Genomic DNA, 22,646 nt, shown 5'->3' on the forward strand with positions numbered 1-22,646 from the left:
ATCACTAAAAGAGATGAAATTGTCAGCGTTCAGATTATTCACCCACCTATCAAGCTTCTCAACAGATATGTTGTTTGCTACGTAAGCTTGATTTAACACCTTCAGCAAAGTGTTCCGGTGTGGCTCTGAGTTTAACAGTAGAGATAAAATCGAGATTCGTGCTGGTTACTTTTTCAATTGTTCCACCACATTATACTCACTATGCCTGATAAATTTTAAGAATTCTTGTGCTTCCTCCTCGTCCACAGGTTTTTTAACTTCTTGTTCAGGCACAGTTTCATGTTCATCTTCGATCACGTGCATCGGTGCTTTTCCTTTCTATTTCAAGTCACTATTTTTCTTTGCCGGCTCGACTTCTTTAGAATAACACCTCCTACTGCGGGTGAAATGACCTACTTCTCCAACACTTTTCACCTTCAGGAGTGACAATGTTGATATCGTATTTCCACGGTATCACCTTGTCGTCCTTGTAAGGGAAAGGAAATGGTACTTTGATTATCACTTTTGGTTTTACCGGCTCTTTCTTCGCGTCATATTAAATTATTAACGGTCGGTCAGTGCTATACGGGAAACCTGACGATTGATTGTCAGAGGCGTATATTTCTCCTCTATCGGCCTCCTCGCCTTTATAAAAAATCCCAATTTCCGTATTATCCATCATTTTTGCAGTAATCTCCTGAACTCCTCGCAGGACTGAATGTCGTGCCCCTCAATACCATGGAATTAGTAAAAACTTTGACCTTTTGCATTTCTTCCTTCGAATACTCTGTTAAGATGACAGAACAACCCATTTTCAACTAGTACCTCCCAAATTTTCTGCAGAGGTGTTATTATTTCAGAAACCCATCTTCTACTTTGTCGTTTCTCCTCCTCTTCCACTATGCTCACATTCCCTTCGGTGTGGTTTGGAAATGGGTTCCCGGCCATACTGCCAATACCATCAAATCGCAGAATGCCCGCATCGATGAATCCTTGAACTCTCCTTTTGAAGGCAAGGCAGTTTTCAGTAGAGTGTCCCTGGTTCCCAGCGTGATACACGCAACTAGCGTTTGGGTCGTACCATTTCGGGTATGGAGGCTTCAAGGGTGCCATGTAATGCGGGGATATTAATTGCTTCTTCAAAAGTTTTGGGTACAATTCCCCATACGACACTAGAATATGAGTAAATTGCAGTTTCTCAGGATTGGGTCTTGCTGGCCTTTGTTCGTTTTTAGGCTGGCCGTGAGAGGGTATAGTATTTTGTGAGAATACAGTGACTAGTCTTTGGTTGTTCATGGCATATACAGGGTAGGATGGGTAAGGAGGTGGTGTTTGATAGTAAGGGTTTTGAGGAGGGAAATAGACATTTGGAGATGAGTGATATTAAGGTCGGGGTTAATTTGGGTATGAATTGGAAGTATAACGGCTTCCAGTTCCCACCATGTGGGCTTCTGGCTCTTTCTTCCTCATGGGTACTGCCCTTTTTGAACTTTCTGAACCTTCCATCCTTCCACTTTTGATGGCATTCTCAATAAGTTCTCTGGATATTACGATATCCGAAAAATCCTTCGTAGCACTTCCCACCAGCTTATCATAGAATGGTGCTCTCAGAGTATTGATGAAAAGGACTGTTATCTCAGTCTTAGTTAGTGGTGGTTCCACTTGAGTCGAGATATCTCTCTAACTCTGCGCATACTGTCTAAAAGTTTCTGACATCTTTTTCTCCATCATTTACAGAGTCATTCGGTCAGGCACCATATCAGATACGTGTTTGTACTGTTCATAGAACGCTGACGCTAAATCCTTCTATGATCGGATCCTTTCTCTATTAAGCTGATTATACCATCGAAGAGCTGATCCGACTAATCTATCCTGAAAATAGTGTATGAGCAGATTATCTTCATTCACATAGCCGGTCATCTTTCGGCAAAACATGATGAGATGCGCTTTTGGGCATTTTGTCCCATCGTACTTTTCAAAATTCGGTACCTCAAACTTTGGAGGCAAAACTAAATCGGGTACCAAACTGAGCTCTTTAGTGCTCAATGCAGAGAAGACTTCAGTGCCTTCTATCGCCTTGAGCCTTTCCTCTAGGCTCCTATATTTCTCCTTTGCATCGTGATCATCCAATTTCAACCTGGCTATCTCTGCTGGATTGTCCAAATCTGGAACGAGTGGATCAGCAGGACTAGCCCTTGGGTTTGATACGAACACTCCTTACCCCAGATTAGCAGGTGGCGCAGGTCGTTGCTCTAGGCCTGTGGGTTTCCATTGAGCGTACCCTCTTTGTGTTGCGTGGGCATGCGGTGGAGTAAATCCTGGAGGATGGGGCGGATCCTGATCAAGGTTAACCCTTGACTGTGGTTCCATAATGTCAGGGTTCATAGGTCCCTTTCCTTTTACTAGAGCCGACATCATTTCCATCATCTTGGCCATTTGATCCTTATGTTCGAGCGATTCTTCTTGAGATCTCACCATTAAGTCTCTTGTCTCTTGCTGCGATTTGGCCAACTGCTCTTATAATTCCCTTTGGATTCTTTCCATCCTTTCAATCCTTTCATTGAATTCAGCCTCTATTGCTCTAGCTTGTCGGCGTGTCCTATACAAATGACGTGGTTCCAATCTTGTGGTATTACAACTGTGAATTGTATGTTTTAACCTCAGTGAATGATTATAGGATATGCAATGAATGAATGAATGAATGAATGGATAAATGTCAAATGAATGTTTAGTCATGAATGAATATGCAAGAATTTAGTGTTGATTTCAAGACGGCCCCTATTTAGGCATTTCATTTATCAAAAGAGTCCATTACAAAATATTTTACGATTTTTGATTCAGCCATTACACAAACTTCCTAGCATGTCTTCTAAATCCCATATCCTTTCTTTTAGTTCTTGACGTTTAGATCGACTAGTCACTACATCGACAGACACAGCTTCATATTCGGTGTTCTTTTTCCTTAGCTCCATCATAGCTCACGCAGCCTTTTCTTCTTCTTTTTCGCTTTTCCTTTCCAAAATTCCATCCCGCCTTTGATGTTGCTTAACTCTTCTTTCCATTCCACTGATGATTTGCCCAACCCACTATTCTTGATAGTGACTCTTAACTTCTTATTTTCCAAATGAAGGTCCCCTAAGTCATTTCTTACGACTTCAACTTCTTTTTACACTTTCTCGGTTTTGGACTTTTCAATCTGAACGTCGATCTTCAACTGGTAATTTTCTTCTTGAAGAGCACTCACGTCCCGTAACATTTTGACCTTTTCGTGCTCAAATTTCTGTCTTGCCATTTCCAGCTCGGATGGCACTTTTTTTGAGAAAGGATTTTGGAAGGTGTAATTTGTCGACGAGACGTGCTGACTATTCACTCGTTGCTTTCTCCATATTTCGTAATCTTGGGTGAGAGTGTTAGCGTATAGAGTTAATTCCATGAGATGAATTCTCATCCAAGACTTTGCGGTATCTCGGACCCTTTTCATATATCCCTCACCCGCAAAAGCAAACTCGGACTGTGCTAATCCTTCGGTGGCGGGTATGAATTATCGTGAAGAAAATTTCTTTTGGACCATTAACGGAGTGTATCCAACTCCTCCCCATAACCCGAGTAGTGGCACCCAATCTTGATTTCCAACCTTGTATAATAGAACCGAAGGACGAATCCACGGTGCTCTCCAAGTTACATCTTCAGCTCGAAGGTTCTGAAAAACTGAAACCCAATGCTCTTCGGTGACATCCTTTGGCCATTCTCTCTCAAGATAGGCTTCCAACGGGGTGAAGGTTTTTGAAAACATGTGGTATGATGTGCGCTCTACTTTCAAAAAATGGCTCAAAATCCAGACATTGAGTAACTACGCTCATCTGATAAAGCGTCCTTCTTCTTTCCTCCTACAACTGCTTAGGGATCTGAAGGTCTCGGCCAAAATAGTTGGGATAGGGTTGATTTCTTACTTTAATCTTTCGAAGAAATCCACCACCGCAACTTCTATGTGTCCAAGGACCTTCGGGAAGACGATCAATCCGTAAATGGCCAAAGCGAAAAGATTCACTCTCTTCAACATATCGGGATGTCTTAGAACCAAATCTCGCAAGGAAAACCACGGGATACAGACGACTTCATTCTTCTTCTTTATTTGTTTTTCGGCCCATGTATCGGTCATATCTGTCAATTTCATTATTTTTTCTTGAAGGTCATCAGCTTAGGTTCTTTCACATATATCTTATAGAGTTGTACATTATTGACACGAAACAAAGCAGCGTACTCTTCTATACTCGGGGTCATGTCTTCCTGATTGAAAGTAAAACATTGCCGGGTCCCAAAATCTGACCATGGCTTGAATCAAACGTTCGTCTATGTTGATAGTGATCAGGTGGGCTATATCTCCGTACCTCTCAGTGAAGATGCCTCTAGTGTCCGAATCCTACTGTCTCCAAATCCGAGTCAAGTCATCAAGGTTATTCTGACGAACGTTCACAGTTACGTGCTCAGGTAGGTTGAGAATACATCCTTCCATTAGACTATCCCCTTTTTCTTTCTGGGTTCTCAGAGACCAATCTCGGACTACAGCGTTTTTCTCGGTTGTTTGTATAATCGACTCTTCCATTAGAAACTCGTTTTTGGCAACCGATATTTAATCAAAACCCTCTTGATATGATGCCTATAATGCATGATGCAAAATTAAAACAAAGACAAATACCTTGGTTAGTACGACAAATATGAATAGAGGAAAATTACGAAAAACCCAAATAAAAAGTGTAACGAAATAAAAGGTAAGAGGCGTTTCTCCCATGTACTTATTTTGGTGACTATTAACGGACAGAGGTTCGGCATGGCTCTAGTTAGGTGGCTCATATGGTTCACTATATGCGGTTTCGGTTATAAATAGGTACTCGAATTATCCGTACTGTCATCTGTTAAGATTAGTATGAAGCCTCGATCATTGCCTATCACAGGCTTACGAGTTCAATTCGAGGGATTACATTTACTTATGCCTATATGGAGGGACAAGTTAACTCACGAAAGCATAGTCGTATGTAACCCGGAAGTATTCACTAGCCTGTGCGGAGGGACAAGTTAACTCACGAAGGCATAGCGTTTACTTCCACTTAAGCAGACGGAGCCTGGGTAGAGAGCTCATGTTATGCAAAAATGTAAGTGCTCGGTGTGTGGGGAGAAACTCACAAACCTTTTCGTTTTTATTTAAAACTAAAAGAAGCTAAAACTATAAAGACTTAAAGCTGAAAAGCAAAAGGATAAAACAAGTTAGAAAAAAACATTTACAACATGATACAAATGTATGATTTTTGAAAACAAAATTTTGAGGATCAAAACTAATCATTAATTTGAACAAGAAAATTCAAAAATTTTGACAACACTCGTTTAATTCGACTCGACTCTAAAAAATAAGCTCCCCAGTGGAGTCGCCAGCTGTAGCGACGTAAAAATTTTTGCTTTGGGTCACTAATTGAGGCGATTATTTGAAATTTTGAAAATGGAATTTCGGTTTTAAAGAGAAAAGGAGTCGCTATCGATCTTTTTTCTAGATGTGATCGGACACCTAATAAATCATTTTTTTTAGAAAAGAAAACTTATTCTTGAACAAAAATGAAGGCCGAATTTGGGTCTACACGAAAATCCAGAGAAAATAGGGTTCGGGAGTCGGTTACGCACGAGGAAGGTATTAGCACCCTCGCGACGCCCAAAATTGGTATCTTTATTAAACATGTATTGTCTTAATTTTTTTAAAATACGAGTTCAGTTTAAATTTTAATCGTGATCCGATCAAAACACGAGAATCTTTTAAAATTTCAATTTCTTTGGAGAAGGGCGTTCCGTTTTTAACATGAGCCGACAAAATTCACCCAACATAGAGATGAAATCAATGACTTAATGTTAAGTCGCACATTGCCTTATTTATTGAAATTAATTTAAAGACATGAACGAAAATATTTCTAGATAGAACAAATAAAAGTAAAAGAAAACTAAAATTGATGTTGCACTATGGTATGAAATACTATGCTAAATTCGGGATAGACAAATAATAAAAAGTTAAGAATATCTGAAATGATAATATATAAAACATTAACAATATACATGCGATAGTAATAGTATAAAACAATAATAATGCATATGGTATTAAACATGATAGTAATAGCATTAAACACGAAATAAAATCATGAATATATATAAACATATAGTAATAATAAATGAAGTGACGTAAACCTAATATTAAAAATACTACTAGTGCTATATATATATTAAAGCATATACGTGATAATAGGAATAAAAATGTACACATAATAATATTGAATATATACATACTAAATATACATATACATAATATATATAAAATGAACATATACCATATATATTAGAAATACTAATAACATAAAAAATATATATTTATATATATACTAATAATAATAATAATAGTAATAATAGAAAGATGTATGTACACCAAATAATACATAATATTAAAATAAAATAATGAGTGGCAATTGTAATAATAATAATAATAATAATCAATAAATTAAGTTAATTAGTAATAGAGTAATAGATAAATAATCATTAAAAGGGAAGTGTATATAATAATAATATTAAAATAAGGTAATTAAAAATACTATTATATAAATACACATATATATATACATACATATAACAAAATATTCACTATATTAACAATGATAATAATAATAATAATAGTAATAATATTAAAATACAAAAAAGAATAATAAAATATAATAAAAATAATAAAGTAATTAAAATCACACTATATATATAAATATATATACACATAGGTAATAAAAATATACACTACTATATAATAAATATAATAATAATATTGAAATATGAAAAACGAATACAACAAAAATATTGAAATAAAGTAATAAAAATAAGACTATGTACAAATATATATATACATATATGATAAAAAGTATACACTATTATATAATATTAATAATAGTAACAAAAAATATGTATAATAAAATATTAAAATAAAATAATAAAAATAAGGCTATATAAATATATATACATGGACGTACATAAGAAACATATACACTCATATATATAATAATACTGTAATGCAAAAAAACAAATACAACAAAATATTAAAATGAAGTAATAAAAACACTCTGTATATATATATACACATATAATAAAATATATACTAATATTAATAATAAATATAATAGTATAATACTAATAATAACAATATACACATATAATAAAATATATACTAATATTAATAATAAATATAATAGTATAATACTAATAATAACAATATGAAATTAAAGTAACTAAAAGTAATACCATATATAAATATATATACGTATGCATATATAATGAAAACATACACTAATATATAAAATAATAATAATATTGATAATAATATTAGAAATAATTAATAATATTTAATAAAGAAACAAAAATAAATAAGAAAGGACTAAAATTGAACTAATAACAAAGTTTTGGGGCAAATTTAAAAGGAAATAAAGGAAAATAGGATAGATTTGGATGCGTGCAAAACAAGGGAGGGCTGAATTGGGAATATTCCCACACCACCAAAACGGTGCCATTCCAACAAGTACTAAAATGTAATTAAAATAATATTTTGGGCGAAATTTAAAAGTAACAAGAAGCTGATTTGAAAGGACCAGAAAGGAGGAGGGACCATTTGCATAATTTATCCTAAAAGCAGAAATATGCTTGGCCTAGGGTTTGTGACGCCGTTTCATCTTTATTATTTAAGTTATTTTTTTCTATTTTTTTCATTCTTTGCTTCATTCTTGTTTAAACAAAACAGAGAACCCCCATTCCCTTCTCCCCCTTTTGGTTAGGGTTTCTAAACCCAATTTTGCCGCCGTCATCATGGCCCTTTGAAGTCGCCGGAGCTTTCACCGTCAACGGTGGTCAGGGCCACCAAGATCCAGGTGAGTTTTTTTATTATTTAAAAATGATTTATAATGAAAATAATGAGATCGAATCAAAAGAAAACAAAAAAGGAAAGAAAACTAAAGGAATAAGAAAAAAAGAGATTAAAATCAACCTTTCTTTCTTCTTGTTGTTTCGCTTTTCGATTTTCAATACTTTTCTAATAGTCTTTTTCTTTTTTTCTAAACAGAACAACAACCAAAGAAAAGAAAAAACTAAAAATCCCCCATTTTATGTGGTAAATTCGACTTTTATAGCCTGTTTGTACATGTCATAGCTTTTTCTTTTTTACTTTTCTTATTTCTATGCCTTGTTACTATTCAATCACTGTTTTGTATTGTCTTGCTTTTGCTTGCTATTGTTTCTTTGCTAATTTGGTCTTCTTTTGCAGGGATGGCAGAGAGTGGTTGAAGGCAGTTTGAAATTTCAGATTTTTCTTTTCTCTCTTATTTGATTTGGGTTAGGGTTAGGTTAGGCTATTGGGTTTTGGGTGTTTAATGTGTAATGGGTTGGTAGTTTGTCTTGGGTCCAAGCCCGAGCAAATATTGGGCTATACAAGATCCATCACATGTAATTCCTCATGCGGAGATAGAGCTTTAACCGGATATGACTTATTCAGAGGAACCAGTGAAAATTTTAGCACGGGAGATTAAAAAATTAAGAAATAAATGGGGAGGAGGCAACCTGGGAAACAGAGGAATTAATGAGATTTCAATATCCACACTTATTTCCAGCCATGAAATTTCGAGGACGCAATTTCCTAAAGGGGGAGAGTTGTAACGGCCCAAATTCCAGTGGTGTCAGAACAGTGATTCGAGATAACTAAATCTGACAAATGAGTAGAAAATATTATTAATTTAATGAAAATAAGTTAGATGTGAAGTTAGGACAATAATTGAAATAGTAAATAGTATTTTATAATAAATACTAAATAATTTAAAAGTGAAATCGAGGTATTAAGACTTCAGAATATTAAACCGAGCCATAAATATTTTTATAAATATTTATGGAGTGTTAGTAAGTTAGTATTAATGTAACACCTCTAACCCGCAATAGTCACCGGAATAGGGTTACGAGGCATTACCGGCTTATACATTATCATTTATACCAAAATCGAGTCATAAATTTGCATTTCAAATCAATTCTTTTCAAATTTCACTATCAAGTCCTTAATATAGGCCTACGGGGCCCAATAAAAGCTTTGGAAGTGGTTTGAGACTAAGCTGGTAACTTTAGAAATTTTTCCTTGAAGATAGGGGCACACGCCCGTGTGGCCTGGGACATGGCTGTGTGGTCAACCCATTGGGATCCCATGGTCGTATGGCTAGCCCGTGTGGAATTCTGACTTGCAATTTCTTAAGTATCAAATAGGCACACGGCCTGGGCACACGCCCATGCGGCTAGGCCGTGTGATACACTGATTTGTCACTATTTTAAAACCATTGTCATACGATTTTGACACACGACGGTGCTTGAACCCGTGTCCTTCACACGACCAAGACACACGGCCGTGTCTTTGGCCCGTGTACTATCCTGACTTCATATTTAAAGATGCAGGAGACACACAGTCATATCACACGCCCGTGGGCTTACCGTGTGTCACACACGGCCTAGACACACGCCCGTGTGTTTAACCATGTAGACGAAAATAGGCCGTTTTAGGCCATTTTTCTCACCCTTTCATCCATTACTAACCTCCTACATAAAAACACAATTATATAATTATAAAGTCCAACCAACCCACCAATTAAAGCCAAAACATGTATATTTCATTATCTAACACAAACATTACATTCAACTTACTTATATACTTAATCATTCATGCAATTACATTAACAAATCAACCCCTATACATGCCATATAAATCAAAAAGTTGTTTAACAAAATCTACTGGAATAAATCTAGATAGTGTGATCCTTGATGTAGATCTGGTCCTCCGTTTGTATATAAGTCAATCTACAAAACAAATAACATACCCAAGTAAGCTTATAAAAGCTTAGTAAGCTCATAGACATAAAATATAAATCTTATCGAACATGGTACACAAACATATATATTTTAATTTAACTATTTCATCCTGTAAATCACAAATTCATTAATAAGCTCATTTGAATAATTTCCATATTGCTATTCACAAATTTAACTCCTTTGGGCCCATTTCTCATTCACTTCCATTGTCAAATTAGGGAACAATAATGGAATTGAGTGCTTCACTATCACATTGCCATGGTAAAACCATGAACTTGCACATAGTCACATATCACACACCGAAGCCATAGCCCTACCATGATCTTACACGGATCACATATAATACCGATGCCATAATCCAGATATGGTCTTATACAAAATCACATTATCACATCATACCAACGCCAAAGCCCAGCTATGGTCTTATACTGGAACACGTATCACATTGCACCGATGCCATAGCCCAGCTATGGTCTTATACGGAAGCACATATCACATTGTACCGATGCCACTGCCCAACTATGGTCTTATACTGAAGCACATATCACATCTTTTCCGTCAATTCATCATGGTCATAAAATGAAAGCACTCAAAACCATTGTTTCAACTAATTTGTACTTTTAGTTAAACATTTTTTTAGTAATTAATATAATTTGGTAGTATTCATCTAAAATAAGATACCTTAGCAATCATAAGATTTTTATAATAAAACATTGAATTTTGCCATATGAACTTACCTGGGCTAATTTGCAGAAATCGTAGAAATTCAGGGAATCATTCCTTCATTAGCATCTATTTCAATTCTATTCTAATTCACAATTTATGCCCTTTAATTTTTAAAATTACACTATTACCCTAAACTTTTTAGTTTTTACAATTTAGTCCCTACTCAATTTATTCATCGATTGAGCTAATTCCTCTCAAATAACACTTTGTCAAGACATTATAAACTACTTCAAATCCTTTAACACTCAAAATTTCATCACAAAACCCTAATTCCAACACCTTTCACAATTAAATCCTAAAAATTGATTTCTATAAAAATCTCTTCATAAAATCATCATATAATAAAATTAAAACCTCAATTCCATGATAAATCATCATAAACTTTCAGAAATTATTCATGGAAACTTTCAAAATTCTCCATGAAATCAAAAACTAATGAATTAAACAAGTGGACCTAGTTGTAAAAGTCTAAAAAACACAAAAATTACAAGAAATAATCAAGAATTGAGCTTACATGTAATAAAAATATGAGAGACCAGCTTAAAAGAACCCTTCAATGGTGCTTTTGCTGGAGAGGATGAAGAAAAATGAAGAAAACTCTAGATATTTTAATTTAATCAAATTTTTAACTATTAAATTTTAACTAAATTACCAATTTACCCTTACTTCACACCTAATTTCGGATTTTTCTTCTTCTATGCTGCCTCGTGCATTTATTTTAGGCATATTTATCCTCAAATCCTTCTTATTTACTAGTTATTCTATTTCATCATTTCCCACAGTTTTACAACTTATTCAATTTAGTCCTTTTTTCCCAATTGACTACCGAAACCTTAAAATTTCTTGACGAAACTTTAATACTAACTTACTAACACTCCATAAATATTTATAAAAATATTTATGACTCGATTTAATATTCTGAGGTCGCGATACCTCGTTTTCACTTCCAAATTGTTTAGTATTTATTATAAAATACTATTCACTATTTCAATCATTTTCCTAACTTCACATCTAACTTATTTTCATTAAATTAGTAATATTTTATACTCATTTTTAGGATTTAGTGATCTCAAATCACTATTCATATATCATTGAAATTTGGGCCGTTACAATTAAAGTTTCGTCAAGAAATTTTAAGGTTTCGGTAGTCAATTGGATAAAAAAGACTAAATTGAATTAAGTGCAAAATTGTGAAATATGATTAAATAGCTCTATTAATAATTAAAAGAGGACTAAATAGGCAATTAAACACCTATTATTGGGTTGGACGGCATGTGTGTGCAGGAAATATTGAAATTAGGTGTGAACAAGGGGTAAAATTGAAAAAGAAGTAAAAATTGAATAGTTAAAAATGGGATGTAATTAGAAATCTAGAGATTTCTTCAATTTTCTTCATTCTCTTCAGTTAAAAACAGCCATTGAAGAAACCTTAGAGCTGGCTTTTCATATTTTTACTGCAAGTAAGTTCAAATCTTGATTGTTTCTTGAATTTTTTGTGTTTTTGGGACTTTTACAACTAGGTCCTATCATCTAATTCATTAGTTTTTGATTTCATGGTTAATTTTGAAAGTTTCCATGAATAAATGATGGAATTTTATGATGATTTAGCATGTAATTAAAGCTTTAATTTGTTTATATGTTGATTTTATTGAAAGAATTATAAAGAAAGTGAATATTTGGGGACCTAATTGTAAAATAGCTTGAAATTAGGGTTTTATGTGGATATTATAAATTTCAATGATTGTGAAGAAACTTAAAATGTCTACGGAAAGTGTTAATTAAAAAGAAAAGCTTCTATTGATGAGTTAATTGGTCAGGGACCAAATTATGAAAATTGTGAAATTTGGTGTAAAAGTGTATTTTAGGAATTAAAGGGTATAAATTGTGAGATAAAATAAAATTGAAATGAATGCTAATTAATGAATGATTTTGCAATTATAGACCAAGAAATTGAAGTGAATCGTGGAAAGGAGAAAATAGGCAAATAATTTTCTCGAACTTCTACAACTATTGCGAATTAGCCCAGGTAAGTTCATGTGTCTAAATTTTAGTGATCATCGTCATTCTTATGAATTTTATAATGATTTATATTATATGATTATGATAAAACCATGAACAATGTAAAAATATGAAATTGAAGAAATTATCATATTGAATGAAACATCGGATTGAGTACTTTTGTCCAGTATCAAACGATGAATTGACGGAAAAAGACCATGGTTGGACCAGGGCAACAAGTGATAAACGATATCCGTATAAGACCATAGCTGAGCTATAGCATCGGAGAAAAGTGATAAGTGCTCCCGTGTAAGACCATATCTGGGATATGGCATCGGTATGATATATGACTCGTGTAAAACCATGGTTGGGCCATGGCTTCGGAAAGTGAAACATGATTGTAGCACCCCAAACCCGGCCCAGAAGTTATGGTCGGATCCGGCATGCCACATCAAAAAAGTAAAAAAAAAAATATTTCCATTCTAAGTCCAGAAAATCGTACTTGATGTTCAAAAGATTAATTCATTAAGGGTTAAAGTGAATGGAAGTCATGCACCGGTAGGAAACCGAAAAGAGGTGGTAAGTCCATCTGATTGCTTAAGTACCAATCTCCCTTCAGATCCAATCCTAGACATGCATACCGCCATTGCCACACCTTAACGTCATGGATATTTCTAGAAACCGGTTCGATTAAGTCATTTTAGGAAAAGTGATTAATTTTGGAAAATACTTTCATTGCGGAAGCTTTGCTTGTTGTCGTGTTATTTTGAAATCAACTGTTGTTTTTGAAAACGCCTTAAAGCTATCCAATTTCAACAGATTAAAATAAGTATTACCTATCTTAGTAATACATATTAAAACCACCAAAAATAAATAAGCGGCCTTATTACATTTAAAAGCCCAAAACCTCAAACGTAATTAAAAGGATGTCCAGTTCACGGAAGAAAATCAAACTTTGAGCAATGGCCACTCAAATTCCCTCACGACTCCAAGCCCACTATGGTTGGGGATTTCTGCGTGGATGAAAATAAAAGGGTGAGTTTGGGGAAACTCGGTGTGTAAGGAAAACCCATTCAAAGTCCAAGTCAGCTCAAGCCTATTAGGCCTAAGCCCATTCAGTAATGAGTGGTCTGGGCGAGCCCTTTTGATTACAATAAAGCGGGCCTTAGCCCTTATTCAGATAACAAGATGGCCCATAGGCCCATTTCAAAATACATGCAACATCAGTAACATATGCAAGCCCATTTGGGAGACTACTCAACCCACCAACCACTACACTCCACCCGCACCAGCCATACACTCCATGTGGGAATAGCTCAACCCACCCAATGAACACTCCACAGCTTGCGGCCTTGCACAGCTCGATTATCGATAAATTGAGGCAAAGCCTCCAGATGTGGACAAGCCACTTTCAGTACTTCCTCCGTCAATATCCCAATCCCATGCATCGATAATAACAACATGACATGCGATAAATAACAACATCAAACATGCATTTAGGTCAATTTAATCCTAGGGGTATTTGGTAATTTATCTACTAGGGGTAAAGCGTAAATTTTTCACTTTTAAAGGTATTTCATAATTTATCTATTTTAGGGTTTTCATGCATATTCCTACTTTTCACGTACTAACGAATCACGTCGAGGGTTCTTACGAATTGGGCCGATTGGCCCATCATTCTAATTTTTGGCCCATTAAGCCCAAAAATATCGAGGGCACAGAAATCATGCACTTTGCAGTCCAAATTTTGCAGTTTACCAAAAACATTAATCGATTTACCTCACGAGCATTCGCACACTCGCAAATCTACAAAATATCGGTTTTCGGCATTTCGACTTTTCGACTTTTGCCGATCCAGACTAAGAAAGAGGGTGTTAGTTACACGCCTGTTTGCCACGATATGCTGACGAGATCCACACACGAACCGCCTACAATTGGATTACTAACACGTTAATCTAACTATTCAAATACAAACTACGTATTAACCCCTTACAATATTCGGCCAACCACACCTACAGATCATAGTAAGCTTATAAGAAATCAATAAGCAACTCATTAACAAATTTTTGTCAATGTTTACCACATAATCATAATTTCACTGCAAGCTGTCTTCCTAAGCAACAGTCACTAAATTATTTATAACTGGAGCTACGAAACTCCAAATCAAGTGCCGTTAATTTTCCCTGAAAATAGACTCATATATCTTTTATCCATAAAATTTTCAGAATTTTTAGTATGGCCAATCAATACCAGATTTTTCTTAAAGTCTCCCATGTTTCACTGTTTGACTAATCTGACCACTCTTCATTACGAATCAAATTTCTCATTGTACAGAATTCAAAATATGTTCTTGTTTATTTCATTAGAAACTAGACTCAATAAGCTTTAATTACATAATTTATTCAGCTTCTAATTCATCTCCCACAATTTATGGTGATTTTCCAAATTCACGTTACTGCTGCTGTCCCAAGCAGATTTATTACCAAATCACTCTTTCACACATACCTTGCATGCATGTTATTTAAACATGTATATCACCAATCAATCATCACATATCTATGATTTTACTTAAGTATAATCTCCATTTCATCATTTTAAAGCACAACATGTTAGCTGATTTTTCCTTTAACATCTAAGGCACATGCATGCTCATTTGTTTGGCTCAACTTCACCTATCTTCCATTTTTCATCAAAAGAACATGAAACAACAACCATTTCCTTCATTTTAATTCATGACTAAATGCTCACAACACAACTAAAAATCAAAATATACTTCAAGAGTTAAGGTAGGATCAAGAAGAACTCATGAACCTCAAAATAGAAGCAAGGTAGCAAGAACTTACCTTCAATTTTCCTCCTCCTAATGACCAAATACTCAAGAGCTTTCTCCTCTCCTTTCTCTTCTCTAACTTTTAGCTATGATGAACAAAGATGGACAAAACTTTGTTCTTTTCACCCCATTTTCTTTTAATAAAACTTCATATTTCATCCATTTAATTCTTTAATACAAAAACATGAAATTCTTATCATGAAACATTTACCTAACCCATTATCATGAAACATTTGCCTAACCCATTATCATGGAATATTTACCTAATCCATTATCATGGAACATTTACCTAACCCATTATCAATTTGTATCAATTTGTACCATAAATTATGGATATCAAGTACTCATATTGTCTACAACAACATGATGGCTAGCCACTTCATGTAAAATGGGAGGTTTGTCATGCAAATCCTCCTATTTTGCACTCCTATTTATTTGGCCACTTCAATTTAGCCTATAGCATTTTCAAACATTTTCACATAAGTCCTATTTCATAATTTCACTCCATTTTTCTTATGGAAAAAAAATTAACTAAAATTGCCGGGTTCTATCTTAAGCTTGGGCTTTCTAGAGGCCCACTAACATAATTAAACCTATGCCAACATTCACAGGATTCCCGAAAATTGGGGCGTTACAATGATCGTGTGCAAGTTCATAGTTTTACTATGGTAAAGTGGAGACGAAGTACTCAATTCCGTATAGTTTCTTAATTTGAAAAGTAATGGTAAACGATAAATGAGCCCAAAAGAATGAAGTTAAGTGTGAATAATATTAAGTGAAATTGATTTGGTTTGTGAATGACATGAGAAATTAATGAATTGTATAATATACGAATGCTTTACCATATTTGGTAAGTTTATGTTCTAAGCCTATGAACTTATTAAGCTTTCACAAGCTTACTTGAATGTGATTGATATGTCTTGTAGATTAACGTGGAGTTGGAGGATCGGATTATCACCAAGAATCACACTATTCAGATATTCTCCGGTAGTTTTTGGGTTATTATCTTTTGATTTATATGGCATGTATAAGTATTTGGTTAGATAAAGTTATAAATGATTAAAGTATGTAAAAGGGATAGCATATGTATATGAAACTTAGTTTAATCACTAAGTAGTAGTGTGTTAATAAAAAATACATATTATGAGCATAAATTGGTTGATTGGTTGCTTGTAAATTGTATATAATTGTGTTTAAATGTAGGTAATGGATGAAAAGGGTGAGAAAAGTGGCCTAAAACGGCCTATTTTCATCCACATGGCTAGACACACCGGCGTGTGTCTAGGCCGTATATGACACACGATAAGCCCATGGGATTGTGAAATGACAGTGTGTCCCCTGCATCCTTAAATGTGAAGTTAGGATAGTACGCGGGCAAAAGACACGACCGTGTGTCTTGGTCGTGTGTCAAAATCGTGTGAAAAGTGTTTAAAAATAGTGAAAAATCAGTTTACCACACGGCCTAGCCACTTGGATGTGTGCCCAGGCCGTGTGCGCCTTTAATACTTAAGAAATTGCAAGTCAGAATTCCACACAGGCTGGCCACACGGGCGTTTGCCCCTATTTTCAAGGTAAAATATCCAAAGTTACCGGTTTAGTCCCGAACCACTTTCAAAGCATGTATTGGGCCCCGTAAGCCCATATTAAGGACTTTATCATAAAATTTGAAAAGTTTTAATTTAGAATGCAAAGTTTTTACTTGGTTTTATACGAATGCTTGGGTATAAGTCCAGTAATGCCTCGTAACCCTGTTCCAATAACGAATACGGGTTAGGGGTGTTACATTAAAATTTGTAAAAAAAAGAAAAAATATTTGTTTATAATTTAAAAATTAATTATTTTAAGTAATTTATTTAAAGTTAAATTAAGTTAGAGAAAATATTAAATATAGATGAGTGTATAATAATACTTTGTTATGTTTAAAATTTAATGACTTGACACTATTTTATTGGTGTCTAAAAACTATGCCTTTTAGGATTATTCTAATATAATTTATTCCTTAAACCTAATATCATTTTTTTCTCTAAATTAAAAAAAATCATTTCTTCAAAGAATTTAAAAAAAAATCTAACTCCTAAAATTTCAATCACAAAATAATTGATTTATAGTGAAATTCTAACTAAAAAGCAGTAATAATTTTGGGTTATATAAACTGTATTTTAAAGCACAATTAGTTTTGGGGTTAAGTTAGAAGTTTTTATTGTCACCTTTAGCACAATTAAATTTCGAGGTTATATCTTAATATGTGTTACAAATTTTCTATTCTCATTTATTTATTGTTTCTCTTTCGTGTGTAAATAGCTTTTTGTTATTTGAATTTATTCTCATATCAAAATTTATTTCTAACTTTATTTAGATTTTTGTGTACGTAGCATATATTTAATTTAGTATGAGTTATTATATTTTGATTTTTATGGTACAATTCACATATCGTTATAGGAGTAAATCATTATTGTACATGCATACACCATTAAGAGACGATTTTTACGGTTTGATCTAATGAAATCGATATAAAGTGAATGTTCTTAGCCAATAGGTCAAATACCTAGAGTTTTTTTTATGCGTTCTATTGATTATATATACAGAGAGATAATAAATTATGGTTTTTTTGGAAGGTGAGATTGACTCTTATGTGTTCAATTTTGTGAATGTTGAATTTGCTCACGAGATTGGATGGTTTGAAAGTGGGTAAAAAAGTTAGAAAGATTGGTGGGATGAAGCAGAAGTTCACATTTGTAGCATGAGAGGAAGTTTATTGTTGATTTTTAACTCTCATATGTTAAAATTTTGTTTCTCTTGCTTCTTTATAGAGGTGTCTAAAACACCATGCTACTACTGGTGGGATTTTATTTTGTTGGTTGCTATATCAACTTTGATTGAGAGCTGTTTCTAATGTTTGAGATGAGTTGGTTGTGTCATGTGTGGTAATTGTTGATTTTTGTTCTTTGTACCTCTATGAAAAAGAATTTTAATAATTCCAAAGTAAAAAAAAAAAAAAAAGACCTAATCAATAAATATTTAAGTTATGAGAAATATATTTTATATTTAAAGACTTAAATTTATGAAAAGAGAATTTGTATAAGCCATTTTCTAAAAATAAGATTAAAATAGTTTGGGAAATCAAATTTAAATAGTAAAATAATTTTATTTTCTACTCAATAAATATAAAAATTTAGAAAGGATGATAGGAGTAAAATTAAAAGGAAAATAAGTATCACAACGTACTAAATCAATTAAAAATGTTTACATAAAACAACACTCTTCTCCCACCTCAATCACACTTCCAATTTCCCTTGCTCTCACTTATCATAATGCTAATCAATTGTCAAATACTCATGTTATAATTCTATCTTAAAATATTTATTTAGGAGAATATGTAAAATTATTCTTTATATTATTGGGTTGATGATAACTTTTTTTTCATATTACTTCATTTCGTTATAATTAATTTTGTATTTTTAATTGAGAGGAAAAATTTTGACAATCTAAGTGTATGTATTATAATTAAATTAAATTTTATAAAATAAAATTTTATTTTAAATTGTTTTAGAGTTTATTCAATGTTATAATTGCGTATCTTAAAAAATTTAAATATTAAAATTATTTGCAACTTTGATGTCAATAATAGTTTTATTTTGATAGGTATATAGATTTACTCGTAAGTTGTATTCTTCATTAACAATGTCTAAAATAGTAATTTTATAAAAAAATATTTTTTATTAATTTTGATGATGGTAAGCAGTAAATCACTATACAATTTTGGCCAATTAGAGAATTTTATTTTATTTTTAAAGAAATTGTACGACACTCATTAAGCATTTTCTGAAGAAATTTTTTATTCTGGGTGGAGGTATTACTTCAAATTTTCCAATTGGTTATATTTTCTATTTTATGAATTTTTTATAGTGAATATTCACTTTTACCTTCAGAATTCTAAAACATGATTAAAATTAAAATTTTCAATAAATTTTATATATATATATATATATCATATTTATTTTTTGGATACAACGTTTAAAATTATCCATAGTCGCTTCTCAACTCTTAAATAGGAGGATGATAAGCTTCAGTACATTCAACCCCACGACCTCTTGTACTGGTAATAATGCCGATACCAATCGAGTTAAGACTCAATCAACTATTATCCAATTTGTTAAACATTAAAAATTAGTAGGAGTAAGATATTATTATTATTATTTATGAATAAATTAAAATGAAATTGAGGAGTTAGGTTGAAGTGAAAAATGGCCGTTTGCATAGCTGTTTTATTTAAAAGCATACTCTTAATGCCAAATTGCACATAAAATAAGGTCTCTCTTTGTTTTCCCTTAAAAATTTTAAAATAATATAATTTTGTCTATTTTGTAGGGTATACATCAAAGGCATCTATATAAAGAGCATAATTTCTATCGTATTGAATTAATTGTTTATTTGTTCCTTCTTTAATCAGAAACAAATAAATAAATCAACGAAATATCAAAGCCACCATGCAATAAACTTACTACTAAATGGGTTTAATTCTAATTCCTAAATTATTTATATTTTTTGGAATTTTTTTTTTCTTTTTTGCAAATGATGTTCAAATGTAACGTTGGACAAAAAAAAAATAGTAAATGTATTGTATTGAACAAAACTCACTCGAATCTTAAGTAATGAAATGGTTTTCAGAATTCCAGGTTTCATGGACGAAGAAGGTGATTGCTTCGCTTGCTAAGGAAGTGAGTTCTAAAAGGTTGACTCCAAACCTGGTCATACCAGCCTCAAGATTCCTTTCCCACCAAAAAATTAATACCTGGAAATGGTCACTATCTATCAACAATTTAAAATTCCTTAGCTGACGTTTCCTCTATAATTGAATTCATTTCATGGTTTGCTGTCATATCAGAATTCAAACTCCTGTTTAATCCATTGTACTGTTGATTTAAGGTAAAAAACTTGAACCCTGTCCTAAGCTCCCAAGTCCCAACTATTTCACACCACCTGTTAGGATCAAAGAATAAAATGAAAGAGTACCGTAGCGGTTTTTAACCCTTTAAGAGTTTCCTGTTATCAAGCATTGCTTTTGTCACTGTCATCACAAATTTCTTATTAACCTTAAGGTTTAGACTCTCAAATGGAGCAAGAAATGTTCTAGTTTGACTCGGTATTCTTTTCAAAGTTCCATCCTCCCCCCCCCCCCCCGCCCCTCATTTCCCATTGTTCCCTATCTTCCTTCATTTGATTGGTTCGTTTCTTGAAAATTTCCCAGCTTTGTTCTTCAATACCAGTTTTTGGTTTTTCAAAGACAAATCACTGAATACTGTTAAGAGTGGAGAAAAGACAACTTTCCATGGGGTGTAAGAACAAAAATCAGGTGTTTTCACATGGAGAATCTAAGGTAAAGCTATTATTATCCTCCAAAGTTTTCTAAAACGAAAGCTTGAATCCAAAGATTCTCATTCAAAGTATTTTGACAAACAAAAATTAGGGAATAATGGAAAGTGAAATCAAAGAATCCCCTTTTGTATCCATGCTAAAATCACCTATACAAAGTAGCAGACCAAGCAGCATGGTTGTTAAGGTAAACTGTATGTACTATGTTCATCATCCATTTATATTTTAGTCTTTGTTACCAAGTATCTGCAATTCTTTTCACTATTTAACTAAGTTTTGATTGTTGCATATGATGAAAAACAGAAAGCACATACCGTGATTCCGGCGCATATTGTAGCCGAGGCAATATCGACACTTCATGGTCTTGATCTCAGATGGTCGGGACCGATCACACCGACCGAAAGGGACTATGTTGAGCAATATGTGTTGGCAAAATATCCACAGTATGCAGGTCAAGTTGAGCTAGAAAATATAGACCTTTCTAGTCTATGCATCAATGAAGAGTCCTCGGAGGCTGCAATTGATGATAAAAAGAAATCACCAAGAGGTAATTCAAGAGAATCCTCCTCACCTTTCTTCGGAAGCAATCATCCGGACCTGGACAGGATTCAATTGGAGCCATCAAGATTGCTCGATATCCTCACGAAGAAATCGTCTTTCCCAGGAAGTTTCATTTCGATCCCGGAAATCCAAGCTCGAAACAAAGTTCTGAAACACTGCGGATTGCCGGACGATGACTACCTGGTTCTCTTCACACCAAACTACAAGGATGCAATGATGTTAGTAGGAGAAAGCTACCCTTTTTTTAAAGGTAACTTCTACATGAGCATCATTCGTGAAGAACTTGATTATGTAAGGGAATTTGCGAGTTACAAGGAATCAAAAGTGATATTGGCACCCGAAACATGGTTGGATTTGAGAATCAAAGGGTCACAACTTAGTCAGTATTTCAGGAAAAAATGTAAGCATAGTCCAAAGGGATTGTTCTCGTATCCAGCTGATGTTAATGGGATGCGTTACTCTATGCATTGGATTTCGGAAGCTCATAGGAATTCATGGCATGTTCTGCTCGATGCAACTGGTTTAGTTGTCGGACAAGATCGGTTGAACCTCGCGCTTCATCGGCCTGATTTCGTGCTTTGTAGTCTGGAGAATACGCATGCTCAACCAGCAAGGATAACTTGCCTGTTGGTGAGGAAGAAATCGTTTGATACTACAACATCTTCATCTCAGATGAGTGAGTGAAACTTGGGATTAGCTGATATGAATACGTTATTTCATATGTTTGAGTTATTTTAATATTTATTGCTACATACATTTTGGATGTTGGAACAAATAAAACGAGTTTTGAACAGGAAGAAACTGTCAAATGAATGCTTCCCATATATGAAATTCAATCAGAATTGCAGCAACTTCTGCTGGTTCATTTTCATTCTCAATAATTAGCTTTTCTTTTGCAACGTAAATGAGACAGCTATGCTCTCAAGCAAAAGAAATTAAATTTTATTCCATTATTGTTAAGTTGAATTCAATCCATGAAGAGAGTCAACTTCAGATATTTGCTTGAATCATTGTCAAGCTATCAAGAGAACCCAACTTCGAATATCCTAATATTGAGCTTAATCTATTACCATTACAAAATTTCAGCTTGAACTGAAAATCAAATCAAAGTCCGAAATTCTGTATTAGACAAAACAACACAAATGAATAAATTAAGCAATCCAATTTTTATCTAATGTTAAACTTGATTAGGCAGTTTCTAATAGAGCTTCGAGCCTCGAACTTGAAGCGAATATGGAAGGGTTCAAATTAAAAGTGAATCTTAAGCTTTGACTGGATT

General features: G+C 33.5%; 1 protein-coding gene across 1 annotated transcript; it reads left to right on the forward strand.

The window, feature by feature from the left end:
* The first annotated feature begins 20,608 nt into the window (after window positions 1–20,608).
* On the forward strand, window positions 20,609–22,168 carry LOC108478890 (uncharacterized). The gene is made up of 3 exons (XM_017781347.2): window positions 20,609–20,810; window positions 20,901–20,993; window positions 21,110–22,168. Exons 1-3 carry the CDS (start codon window positions 20,763–20,765, stop codon window positions 22,049–22,051), a joined length of 1,083 nt encoding a protein of 360 aa, XP_017636836.1. The 5' UTR covers window positions 20,609–20,762; the 3' UTR covers window positions 22,052–22,168.
* Window positions 22,169–22,646: the final 478 nt, after the last annotated feature.

The sequence above is a fragment of the Gossypium arboreum genome, chromosome 12, assembly GCF_025698485.1.
Source record: "Gossypium arboreum isolate Shixiya-1 chromosome 12, ASM2569848v2, whole genome shotgun sequence".
Taxonomy (NCBI): Eukaryota; Viridiplantae; Streptophyta; class Magnoliopsida; order Malvales; family Malvaceae; genus Gossypium; species Gossypium arboreum.

Bases quoted from the DNA above. Each gene is read 5' to 3' on its own strand.
- LOC108478890 (XM_017781347.2), top strand. From the start codon at position 20,763: ATGGGGTGTAAGAACAAAAATCAGGTGTTTTCACATGGAGAATCTAAG. The intron at 20,811-20,900 runs GTAAAGCTATTA...AACAAAAATTAG, and splicing joins TTTCACATGGAGAATCTAAG to GGAATAATGGAAAGTGAAAT. The intron at 20,994-21,109 runs GTAAACTGTATG...GATGAAAAACAG, and splicing joins CAAGCAGCATGGTTGTTAAG to AAAGCACATACCGTGATTCC.